The 13,502-nt window shown below is 29.8% G+C and overlaps 1 protein-coding gene across 1 annotated transcript; it reads left to right on the top strand.

Moving 5' to 3' along the window:
- Window positions 1–2,024: 2,024 nt before the first annotated feature.
- On the top strand, window positions 2,025–12,977 carry LOC114301942 (stemmadenine O-acetyltransferase). The gene is made up of 2 exons (XM_082875114.1): window positions 2,025–2,518; window positions 11,946–12,977. The coding sequence occupies exons 1-2, from the start codon at window positions 2,068–2,070 to the stop codon at window positions 12,902–12,904; spliced, it is 1,410 nt and encodes a 469-aa protein (XP_082731240.1). The 5' UTR covers window positions 2,025–2,067; the 3' UTR covers window positions 12,905–12,977.
- Window positions 12,978–13,502: the final 525 nt, after the last annotated feature.

The raw sequence follows: 13,502 nt of genomic DNA, 5'->3' as shown, positions 1-13,502 counted from the left end.
GGTGTGCAACTTACACCTTACACCTTATACCTTACATTTACACCTTACACTTACACCTTTTGTAAAAAATTAAACCTTACACTTACACCTTTTTTGAGGTTGCACACCATGTGCAACCCACTTACACCTTACACCTTACACTTACACCTTATACTTATACTTACACCTTACACTTACACTTTTTGTGTAAGTGGCACATGGTGTGCACTTGCACACTTAAGAAAACTCCCAAAATTTAACACAATCAATATATTAAACTTATCAAGTCTAAACCCAACAATCAAATACACCATCAGTATAAAGAGTATCAAACTTTTCTTCATATAAATTAAATCCAAAATTTCATACTATAAAAAGTGTCACACAATCACTACGTCAAATGTCCTACTTAATACGTCACATAATTATGTGTAGATTTTTTTTAAAAAAAATTTAATGCAACAGCAATACCACATTATCATTGATACACAAGATGTAAAAGTTATTGAATTAATAATTACATTTAACAAGCGAGGTTCACCCTCTAGGTGTTGATTTACTACTGTTTAATGATACTACATGTCAATGATAATGTGATAGTATTGTTATACTGATTTTTTCTCAAATTTTGTACAAAAAAAAATATATGTATATTATTATATAATAAAACTTATATGCATTTTTATTTTATTTTTTTTGCATTATCTATAATATACTAGTTACAAATTATTATTTTATTGTTATTGATTATTGACCAACAATTTCAAAGTTGTAATTATTAAGTGTTCCATCAAAATTAGTAAGTGTTTGGCATGCACTAAAAAAATATATATATTTTTTACATATATACGCTTATTTAGGTCACATCAATCAACATTTCCTCTCTATTTTTCTACTCACTTTCACTATTTTCTACAAATATTTTTTATTATATAAAAAATCAAAAAATACATTTATTTAGAACATCTCAAATCACCCATTGATTTCCTAGCGCCACACTCTCTGTCTTTCTCTCTCCCCCAGCATAATATAACCTTACTTTTTGATATTTTTATTTTTAAGGGCAAATTACATATACCCCTCGAGGTTTGGCTAAATTACAGATACCCCTGAGGTTTGAGAAATTACGAATTCCCCCCTGAATGCTATATTTGCATAAGAAATTAGGGGGTAATTTGTTATGAAATATAAACCTCAGGGGACAAATTGTTATGAAAATATAAACCTCAGGGGGCGGGATGTAATTTCCGAAACCTCAGGGGTATCTGTAATTTAGCCAAATCTCGAGGGGTATATGTAATTTGCCCTATTTTTAATTGTAATAATTAATTTTTTTACATTTTAAAGTTAAGTTGTAATGTTAGTTTTCTACCCATTTACCATTAATAAAGTTGAGGAAATTTGTTATGTGAGTTAAACGTAACATTTTTATTTAAACCTCATTAGCACTCTTATGTTTTTATCAAAATCTCACTTTAATTTTTGAATTAAGTAAAATTTCATTAAGGTCACTTTCACTTTCAAATTTTTGTCAACCTCATTAACATTAAAGCCAAGTTTGGGAAGACTAAATAAGTGCACTTTTTGAATTTTTATGAAATATGAGTTGGGTTTGGATTGGGTTTGAAGTGATGTGTTAGAGAGATGATGTGACTTAAATAAGATGATGTGATTTAAATAGGATAGTGACTTTTTGACTTTTTAAATTTTTTAAGAGTTGCCAAACTTGACCTAAATAACTAAAGAATGACATTACAACTTAATTTAAAATATAAAGAGACAATTGTCATAATTGAAAGTGAAGCGATCAAAAGAAAATTGTAATAAAAATGTAGGGATGCTAAGAGAGAAATTCCATGTGTGGTTTTTATTACAAATTTATGAAAAAAAATGTATAATTTTATATTTTAATATTTATAAAATTTATTACTAATTTAAAAATATTTTCTAAACATTGACATTTCCCTCTTTTTTTTTTAAATTTTTAATTAATGTTCAGGGTGTGTACATAACGTAGAGTTTTCCTATATATACATGCCTTTCGCTAACTTGTAATTAAAACAAAGGAAATCACAAAAGAAAAAAAAAATGAAGGTTGTGGTAACGTCAAGGCAAACCATCAAACCATCCAACCCAACACCCCAACACCTTTGCCAATTGAAGCTCTCATTTCTTGATCAAATACAACAACCACACTTTGTTCCTTTTATCTACTTCTATGCATCATCCAATTCAGGGCTTAACAAAGCCACAAATGATAGAAGAAGAAGTGAGAAGCTAAAGGAGTCACTTTCTCAGACACTGTCATGGTTCTACCCACTAGCTGGTCGTGTCAAAGACAACATCTTTTTTGATTGCAACGACGAGGGTGTTCCTTTTTTTGAAGCCCAAGTTCAATCTAGTCTCGACCATGTTGTTGGACAAAGCAATTCCAACTCCACACTCAATTGCTTGTTTCCATATCCTGAGTTTGATTATGCCGGGGATCTACTCTTAGCTGTCCAACTCAACTTCTTCAACTGCGGTGGCATGGCTATTGGTGAGGACTCGTTTTGTATCATTTATAAATTAACTTTTATTATGATAATTAAAAAAAAAAAAGATTATTAACTTCAAAAAAGTCTACATAAATTGTGTGGGATAACTTTTAATGATTTATGAAAAAAAATTAAACATGTTTGTTCCAATAAGCTGTTACATAGGTGCCGTTTGGTAACAATTACGTTTTCAATTTTCTGTCTATATTTACAAAAATTTTAAAAACTCAAATAAAAACTTGTTTGGTATATTTTTGATTTATAAATCAGTGGTCTCAGTTTATAAATTTGGCTAAAAAATGTAAACTCAAAAAATGTGTTTTCGTTTTGAGTTTTTAATTTTTTTTTTTTTACCACCCAACATTAGCCATCACCTACCACCATTTTCCACCACCGTCTTCCGCCACCACCACCTACCACCCACTCCCCACCACCACCTGCCACTACTACTCACCACCCACCAGCCACCACTCACCACCACCACCCACCCGCCACCGACTTGCCACCACCACCCACCCCTCGCCACCACTACCCACCACCTACCCGCCACTACCATCCACCGCCCGCCACCACCACTCATCACCCATCTGCCACCAGCCAGCACCCGCCACCACCAACCACCCACCTTCACCAGCCACCTGCCACCCACCCGCCACCACCACCACCCACCACCCGCTACCGTCACCCACCCACGCACCACCACCACCACCCGCCATCCGCCACCCACCTGCCACCGCCACTCACCACTCGCCACCGTCACCCACCATTACCACCCGCCACCACCACCCACCCGCTACCACCTACCACCACCTGCCATCCGCCAGCCACCTGCTACCGCCACCCACCACCCGCCACCACTACCACCACCACCTACTCGCTACCACCCACTACCCGCCATCGTCACCCACTCACCCACCACCACCACCCACCATCTACCTGCCACCACCTACTACCACCTGCCATCCGCCACCCACCTGCCACCACCACCACCACCACCCACTCGCTACCACCCACCACCCGTCACCGTCACCCACCACCATCACCACCCACCACCACCCACTAGCCACCACCTACCGTCACCACTTTCCACCACCGTCTTCAGCCGCCACTTGCCACCACTTGCCATTTCTCACTCTTTTTTATATTTTTAAATTTTTTTAAACATTTTGTTAATTAACAAACGCGTTTGTAATTTATGTTTTTATAAAAATAAACAAAAAATAAATAAAAACTAATTTATAAAATTTTTGTTAATATAAACAGAAAACATAAATGTTACCAAACAGACCCATAACTTTTTCTTTTTCATTTTTGTGTAAATATGTAGAATAATCTCGAAAGTAATAATTATGACAAAAGATATAGCTCTTTTTTTTTCTTTTTTTTTTTTTTTTTTTTTTTTTTTTAATGTCCATGCATATTTAAGAGTTCCAAAAAATAGTAAAAACAATAAATTGTAGTTTTAAAAAATCTCACTAATTTTGAGAGGCCAAGTTAATTCAAAAATGTAATCAAACAGCATTATTAGTTTGTTTTCAATCAAATAAGTTAAATTAGCTTATTTTAGGAAGTACCTTTTTTTTTTTTTGGGCTTATTGTCTTATTATAAAAAAGTGTATGAAATAATAATAGATGATGCAATCCAAATAAATCAGAAAGTCAATAAGTTGATTTTTTTTTTGACTTCCCAAAAATGCTACTAAACAAGCCCGGAATAGTACTGTTTCGATTAAGGAGTCTAGTTTAGCCCATTTTGGGTTTAGTAAGACAAAAATTGGGGGATTTGTATTTGAATCCAAAATATATTTTAGTACACCCAATTTAAATTTATAAATTTTAATTCATATTATATCTTAATATGAATTTACTAATAAGGACAACACATATTAAACCCTAAAATAATTTTTTTGTCTCATGATACACCATAATCAATTATTCATATTCAAATTTCTGTATCTTTTTCCCCAATAGATCAAAGTTTATTTCTTCTTCTTCTTCTTCTTCTTTTTTTTTATCCTCCCTCCAAAATTTCAATCTATCCTACCAAAACTCACCATCATTATCAACATCATTGTTTTTTATTATTTTGAAACTCTAAACCCTAGAAGAAAGTTTGAACAAAATCAAATAATGGATGAGAGTAATAATCAAAATAGTTTTTGAAGTAACCCATCAAAAAAGAGGTAAGTATTCATATAAAGGTGTTTCATAATTTTTGTACAGTGCCATCAATTATTTTCTATATCATTTTTTTGACAAAAATTAAAGGGCCCAGTAATTAGATTAACTATAATATATTATTGGAGTTGTTCTTATTTTGTCATTTAAATAGTACATTATTTGAGAACTACTCTTTATTATTTGCGCCTGATGCTTATGTGCTTATAAGTGTGGTTTTTACTTTTTTTACAAGCATTCTTGTAGATAATTTATAATGTAAAAGTTGTTGTTGTTGTTGTGTTTTTTTTTTTTCTATATTGAAATTTTTTATAATGCTTATGTAAAAATTTGATTTTTTATGTATTTATAATACTTATGTGCTTATAAATTTAGTTTTTCTCCTGTATTTGAGAATTATTTTTTGTATTGAAATTTTTTTGAAATAATTTAATTTTTTTATTATTTATTATTTGGGTTAGCCTTGAGGGTAATTTGAAAAAAATAATAAGGTGTAATGAGAGTAAAATAAAATTTTGAATAATTAAATAAGGTATACTTAAAAATTGAGAATACTTGATAATTTTTGGGGGTAAATAGAATCCCCTGAAATTGCCAATCAATCCGAGAACCCCCCAACCAACCCCACCCCCCCCCCCCCCCCCCCCCCCCCCAAAAAAAAAGGTTCATTCGAATCACACGTCTTTAAAATAATCAATGTTTGGACTGAAGGGTCCAGTGTGGTTCAGAATATTACTATTTAAATCACGTGATTTTTTTTTAAAAAAAAATTAGAATTTATTTTTTAATTATATATTTGTCATCAACCCAATTTGAAATTGCCAACTATCCGATTTTTTCCAGACAAGTTAGAAATACTCAAAACTAAACAATCTAGATCAACAAAGTGAATCCGAAATGTGCTAAATTGGACCTACAATCCATTGAGTAGAGTGAAGCCACAAATCCTTAGGCTTTGATTGTTTTCTGTTGTAGGAGTTCGGAGTGAACTTCTAGTGAGAAACAGTAAAAATAATATCATATTTATTTTACAAAGTGAGCTTCGGATTCGTAGTCCGGAGCGGATTACGAAAGGCCTTGGTGAGTTGATTATGAGTATGGACTGGGAAATGGTATTAAAAAATAGTCCGTTTGACTTAGGATGTTACAGGTCGTCCGGGATGACGTTTAGCTGGTAACTGGCCAAGTGTAATTTTATTTTTTTAATTTATTTTTTGCATGTTAGGCAACACATTTTGAACATTAATATTTAATGTTTTTATATTTTTTTGTTAAGTAAAAACCATGGTTTTTTTTTTTATTTTATATGAAATAATTTAACAATCCCCACACTAACAAGTATCATCAAAATAAATACAATTTTACTTAATTCTTTCACTAACAATTCTCTAACTATCAATTCTCTCCAATTTTTCTCTGAAAACAAACGGAGCCTTATTGTCAATATTTTATTATCTTACTACTTTTGGTAAATTCAATAGTTTAATAGTTAATTTTTTGGGTAAATTATAGACACCTTCTTGCCCCTGTGATTAATGGCATTAATAGAATGGTTAGTTTAGTAATTTTAATATTCGAGATTTTTCGTTGATAATCATTAAATGTGCAATTTAGAGAGAGGGGGGGGGGAGACTAGTCTAATTAGGGGTGAGCATGGTCCGGATTGAACCGGATTAGGGTAAAATCAAGACCAATTTGTTGTCTACGGTTCCTGAAAAATTAGAACCAATCCAATCCGTTTAAATCATGGAACCAATCCGAACCAATCCATTTAAATACGGATTGGATCGGTTTAGGACCACGGATTCACATAATTAAACAACAAATATATATATATATATATATATATAACACTTTAATTTCATAAAAACATAAACATAGCGCTATATTAGTTCCACAATAGCAACATATTTTTCTATAATAGCAACATACTGTTCTAGAATTTAAACAATCATTCATAAGAAAACTGGATTCACCATAAAAATTTAGACCATTATAAATTAAAACTAAAAACTAACAAACAAAAGTAATAAAAGACAATATTATACGGGTTTAGGTTTAAGTTGAGGTTTTATATAGAATAAGAGAAGATACTATGAGGGAGGATGTATAATAAAAATATAGACTATTTGCATACGGTACGGATCAGTTCCAATCCGGAACCGTGGGGTTCAATCCGGAACCAATCCGTGGGTTACGGATTTTTAATTCTTCAATCCGGAACCGAACCATGGATTCAAAAAACCAATCCAAACCTATCGGATTAGACTGGACTGGATCGGATTACGGATTTCACGGATTCTTTGCTCAACCCTAAGTTTAATTGTCAAAAATCTCAAAGGAGATGAGTGTAATTTAGCCTAATTTTTTTGATCCGCATTGTTTAATAGTTATAATGGTTGTGAACTTTACACATATAGAGATTGTTTGGGATGTACTAAAAAAGTGTATTTATTTATGTTTTTGTCTTTTTTAGGTTACATTACTTCTTTAATTTTTTATACATCTTTTTATAAAAAAATCAATATATATATTTATTTAGATCATTCCAAACAATTCCTTAGTAATCGGTGAGGTTCAAATTTCCTCCCCATTTCTTAGAACATAGGCTTAAGGATACCTTTTGAACTCTCCACTTTCACTTCCTTTGTCAAGTAGATGCAAAAATCCTACGTAGGAAAAAAGAACTTCAATACAATAGTTTATTATTTACTAGCAGTAACCCGTGCGATGCACGGAAAAATAGACTATATATATTCTGTGTGATAAATAAGTTATCTTAATTTTAAATTATATCTTAATAGCGACAAGCCATAATATTAAACCATCTAGGTAGATGTTAACAATAATTAACCTAGAAAATTTTACAATAAAATTTGATATGCATAAGAAATTATTAATTATAAAAATTGTTGAGAATAATAATATCATAATCACTTGATAATATAAATAACTTGTATCAAACTAAACAAAACATTAAAAGAGAGAAATTCTATAAGTTTAGAAAAGTTATCATAAATTTACTTAAACTTTTAAATCAGTGGTGTTTATTATTATTGTGGGATCAAATTATGAATAAATATCAAATTTTAATTATAATTTATAAGTAGTTTTTTAAAAATTTTAATCTAAGTTTGTTGCCTTGCTTATAAAAAGAACTTCTCAAACAAATCACTAATTGATTATATTAGCAACTCTTTATCTTTGATTTCCTCTATCAATGACACACTCACATCATATCAAAGTATAAATCATTCTCCATAGTTTGAATAATAGTTGCATAATTCCTACATCATTTTAAAAAAATTAATCAAGATAAGAATGTCATAGTATTATAAAAATTATATAAGAGAATAGTTTTAATCCATTTTATTTATAAAAAAATGATAAAAAATTATTTGAATTGTACTTGAAAAAATATAACAAATGATAGCTTTAATCATTATATACCCAAAAAAAAAAAATTATATCGGCTACTCAACGAAAAAATGGTCAAATACAAATAGAGTCATGAATATTGAATTAAATCATATGGGCTCTAAATTGATAGTATAATCTAGCAAATCAACTAATAATAACATAGAGATATTGACAAATATGTAGTACTTCCCTATCATCATTGTATTATATTCATCAATTTCATATATTATATGAAAGTTTTATCCGTCTCGATCCTTCAATAAAATAAGGATCAAGAAAACAAATTTGATAAGAAATTGATTCTAAACTTAATTATTGAAAAAACAAAGATTTCAAAGAGAGAATTTAGAGATGGGATTGAAGAAATACTATAACGAATGATAGCCTTATAAAAAAAAAACATAACAATGATCTAATGCAAATTATTTTTAATAACTAATAGAAAGAATCTCAAATTATTACCTTTTATAAATATAGTGAAGAAAATTAATTTTGTGAGATTTTTGTGCTACATTCTCCCATGTAGCCTTTATTATTTCATTATTAATACTATTCTCATTCAGAGCGATAATATATATATATATATTTTTAACAATCTTTATCATTTGGTAGATAATAACGAATAATAAAAATTATCAAGAGAATGTTAAGAATTTAATAGGAGATAAAAATTTATAGATAAGAGCATTTCATAAGATAAAAAATTTAAAATAAAAAAAGATAATATGTGATAGGAGAAAAAAAAAAAGAGTAAATCAAAATAAAGATTTAGATATATATGTTTTTAATAGATATATAGATTAACAAATCATATCTTTATCTAAATTCTATTATTTTAATTTTTTGAAGATCAATTATTTAATATTTATCTTTATCTGTAGGCCACGAAATTAATCTTTATAAATTATTTATCAATTTTTATATATTTATTTATCTATAAGTCATGAAATTATTTTTTTTTAATAATTTTAAATTTTTTTATCTTTATCTATAGGCCATGAAATAAATTTTCATAAATTATTTATGAATTTTTATATGTTTATCTATAATGAAATTAATTAAAGTACGAAATGAGGGGGAAAAAAAGAGAGTAATTTTTTTTTATTAAAAAAAAAAAAATTATTTAATCTTTATCTTTATTTGTAGGCCATGCAATTAATTTTTATAAATTATTTATCAACTTTTATTTGTTTACTTATGGGAAGAAATTTTAAATTATCTATAAGTTATGAAATTAATTTTTTTAAATTAATTGTTTATTTTTTTATCTTTATCTGTAGATTGTAAAATTAATTTTCAGTTTTTATATGTTTATCCATATGGAGGAATTTTGAAATTCAAATCTTTATCCATAAGTAATGAAATTAATTTTAATTTTAATTCTAATTCATCAAACAAATAAAAAATGAAGAAAAATAGAAAACATGAAAGGCAATCAAAGAAGGTTGCCACATAGGAAAGAGAGTGTTTTAAAATTATGAGAATTTAGGAATAAATATTAGGAATTTTGAAATTCAAATCTTTATCCATAAGTAATGAAATTAATTTTAATTTTAATTAATCAAACAAATAAAAAATGAAAAAAATAGAAAACATGAAAGGCAATCAAAGAAGGTTGCCACGTAGGAAAGAGAGTGTTTTAAAATTATAAGAATTTAGGAATAAATATTTGGAGGTTTTTGACAAAATAACTACATTTGGTTATATATATAATATAGATAGATAGATTACCACATCATTGATATATAACAGTAACAATGAAAGCCGCAATAATAGTTGTATCACAATTAATTTGGAAAGTCTATAAACAAAAATAAAAACAAAACATTAATTTATCTACAATTTTAATTTAGCGGTGTAAGTTCAATTTTTTTTTGTTGTGGATCCACTCCATAAATAAATCTCAGCCTTATATTTTATATTCTAGGCAAATTTTTGGTCTTTTTTTTTTTGATTTGTAGACCCACTCATCACCATATAAGTAGATATTCGACAAATACATAGAATGTTATGATAGTGCACTTTAACCCTCACCCAATGAGTTTATTTAAAAAATGATACTATTAAATCATTCTTGTAAAATGATTTAATAGTATCATTTTTTAAATAAACTCATTTTCTTCTTCTTTTTAGATCGGTAAAAGTCAGTTGATAAATTAACATCCACGGGAGTTAGCTTCCTCACCCTACCTCCTAATTCAACTCTCCCTCGGGGAGAATTGAACCCACAACCTCTTATTTGGGATTAAACTCTTAAGAAAGTCATCTTCATAAGTATTTTGTTTAAAAATACAGAGTCCATATTAAATCATGTCATTCTGTATTTGCATTTATGTATCATTACCCATTTCTAAATAAACAAATAAACGAGACGTATAAAGTGAAGTTTTGGCCTTCATTTTTTCATACATGAATAGTAAGAAATCAGTTTTTTAGGGCCAAATTTATTTCATCCCTAAAAATGTAATATTTGTTGGGAAAAACTTTAGCCAACTAATTTTGTCCGTTGCAAAGTTTATCCCAAATGGCCCGTCCAGAAAATTCAAAAATTGACTTTTAGAGACAAAATTTTGCATTTGTCACTATAAATAGATTTTTAGAGACAAAAATATGTGGTTGCAAAAAGTTTTGATTTTATGGAGACAAAAAATTTAGCTTTTGAGACAACCTAAATTGGTCTCTAAAAGTTTTTAGTTTTTGAGACAAGTGGAAGTTGTGTCTAAAAGTTAGTTTTCCAGACAACTAAAAGTGGTCTGCAAAATTTATAATGTATTTTCAAACAACTAAATTGGTCTCTAAAAGTTTGATAACATACTTTTTTTGTTTTTGTTTTTGTTTTTGTTTTTGCTTTTTGATTTTGTAACAATTACTCTAAGAATACTAGTTTGAACAGAAACTCATTTTCCTTACTTGATTTCTCAACAACCAAACAAAAAATATCAAACATATCACCATATCATATGTTCATCTCTAAATTAAAATTCAACAACACCAAAAAAAAAAGAAAAAAAAACACCATGCTCATTGCATTCAAAGAGGTTTAATCAAAAGATATTTCAATGACAAACAAATACCATGCTCTGCTTCATTAATACGTAATATTTGATTGTATATCATAAACTGATAGAGATTTCAAAGGTATCATTTCCAATTTATAAGGCTAGTGCCATAAGCATTGTTTGTAGCATTCAACTATTTATTGAATAGATTGTAAATTGTAATTATATCTACCTACAAAACAGAACAACTCATCCATCATATCCTTTTCTCAAGGGCTTCATTGAAATGTCATTCATGAGCTTATGGATACAAATATTTTACCTTAAAATGGACCTATTTCTCTTCAATGGCGATTCAAGTATATGATTAATCAGTATTATTTTCCCTCTTTCAGTCCTTTTTAGCTCTAGATCTTTCAGCTTCGAAGATTCAAGCTAAGACACGATCGATACGATCGATCGAGTTAGGGATTAACTCAATCGATCGATCGAGAGAGTAGTGTGGAGAATGAAATGAAATTCCGACTATTAAAGCTCAAACAATGAAAATAAAATAAAATAAAATAATGTATGAGTTAGTTTATTGGGGACCAATTAAAGTTGTTGGTGTTGGTAAAAAGTTACTAACTTTTTTGCATCCAAATAGCTTTGTCTTTAAAATGTAGTAGTATGATTAAATATATATTTTTAGAAATTCTTTCATTTTGTCCTTAACAGTATAATTTTTATAGACAAATTATTTTTGTCTCTAAAATTTTAATTTCTTGTAGTGTAAATAAATCCAAGTACTTTTTTTTTTCTCTCTCTCTCTCTCTCTCTCTCTCTCTAACAGGATTATGTACTTCACACAAGATAGCAGATGCATTATCAGCAATTATGTTTATGAAATTTTGGGCAACTATTAGTCGTGGAGATCATAGCAATTTGGTTTATCCCCAATTCGGTTCGGCCAACGTCTTTCCCCCTACACTTAATCCCAATACCAATCACCACCAGCACGGCGTTGGCACTGCAAAAAACAAGATCATTGCAAAGAGCTTCGTGTTTAGTGACTCCGCCATCTCTACTCTTAAAGCCAAATACACCCCCATCACCACCACCACCACCACCACTACTGTCACTGCCAACAACAAAACCATACATAATAATCCAACTCGTGTTGAGGCACTTTCTACTTTTATATGGTGTAGACATAAGGCCGCCACTCGAGGAGAGGCAGTATGTGGAGAAGGAATTAGATACCTAGTGGTTCAAGGGGTGAACTTGCGCACGAGACTCAATCCACCTTTACCTAATTCATATTATGGTAACCTTAGTCGATTTTCCATAGCAATATTAGCACCACCGGCATTGGAAAAAGGCGCTATAGGAGAGGATCATGGTAGCTTGGTCACTCAGATGAGAGATGGGATAAGAAAAGTTAATAGCGATTATGTAAGGAAACTCCAAGAGGGTGGTGGTGGTGGTATGGGGGGCTTGAATTCCAAGAAAGAGGAGGGTGGTAATAAAGGAGGAGGAGGAGGTGGTGGAGAGGCAGTGTTTACTTTTATGTTTTCGAGCATAGCTAGGTTCCCGCTATATGAAACTGATTTTGGATGGGGAAGGCCTGTATGGGTGACTATGGGTGTAGTAAATCTTGATAATGTGGTTGCTTTCTTTCCTACTAAATCAGGTGACGGCATAGAAGCATTGATTTGTATGAATAAGGGCGATCTGGTGAAACTTGAAACTGATAAAGAGTTCCTCTCATTTGTTTCCAATCCTAAATTTCCACTTCTCAGCTCCCTATAAATTTTGTGTAATTTCTTACTATTACATGATGTTGAGAATATAATATAAATAATAAAGTTGTACTACTCTCCTATAGAGCATAGCATCTCAATTTAGTTGTTGACGGTGTTTTTTTTTTATTATGTCTTTTTCTTCTTTTTGTAATGTTTTATTATCATTAATAAAATATAACTATTTTTTTCCTGAATAAAAAAAAATGTTCAATTTTAGTTTTCATATTTACTTTTATTGGGTATGATTCAAAGTTCGGTGTTTAACATGAACATTGGTAATATTGAGAAATAAACAAGCTATTCTTTTTCAATTAAAATTCTAGACAAATAGTAAAAGATAAATGAAGAACATGCATATTTCGAATCTTATTTACATTTTTTTTTCGTTGTTCAAATAATTAAATATTCCCATACATTTTGTTTTTGTTTTTGTTAAAGAGGGTACCTGGTTTTAGAATTTAGATTTTACTTTTTAGAAAATTAAATTTTTTGTTTTCCGTATGTTTTTGCTTGTACTAATTTTTTCTTAATATTTTAACTAATTTTTTTAATTTTTAAATGCACCTAACATAAACACACTTAAAAGGTATAATATTTATAAAAAA

This window comes from Camellia sinensis, chromosome 6, assembly GCF_055761805.1.
Source record: "Camellia sinensis isolate YWXY chromosome 6, ASM5576180v1, whole genome shotgun sequence".
Taxonomy (NCBI): Eukaryota; Viridiplantae; Streptophyta; class Magnoliopsida; order Ericales; family Theaceae; genus Camellia; species Camellia sinensis.
Note: the sequence above shows the minus strand (reverse complement) of the source record. Positions and strands in the feature narration are given on the sequence as shown.

Excerpts from the sequence above, each read along its gene's own strand:
- LOC114301942 (XM_082875114.1), top strand. The coding sequence starts at position 2,068 with ATGAAGGTTGTGGTAACGTCAAGGCAAACCATCAAACCATCCAACCCA. Across the intron at positions 2,519-11,945 it reads CTGCGGTGGCATGGCTATTG|GATTATGTACTTCACACAAG; the intron begins GTGAGGACTCGT and ends TCTCTCTAACAG.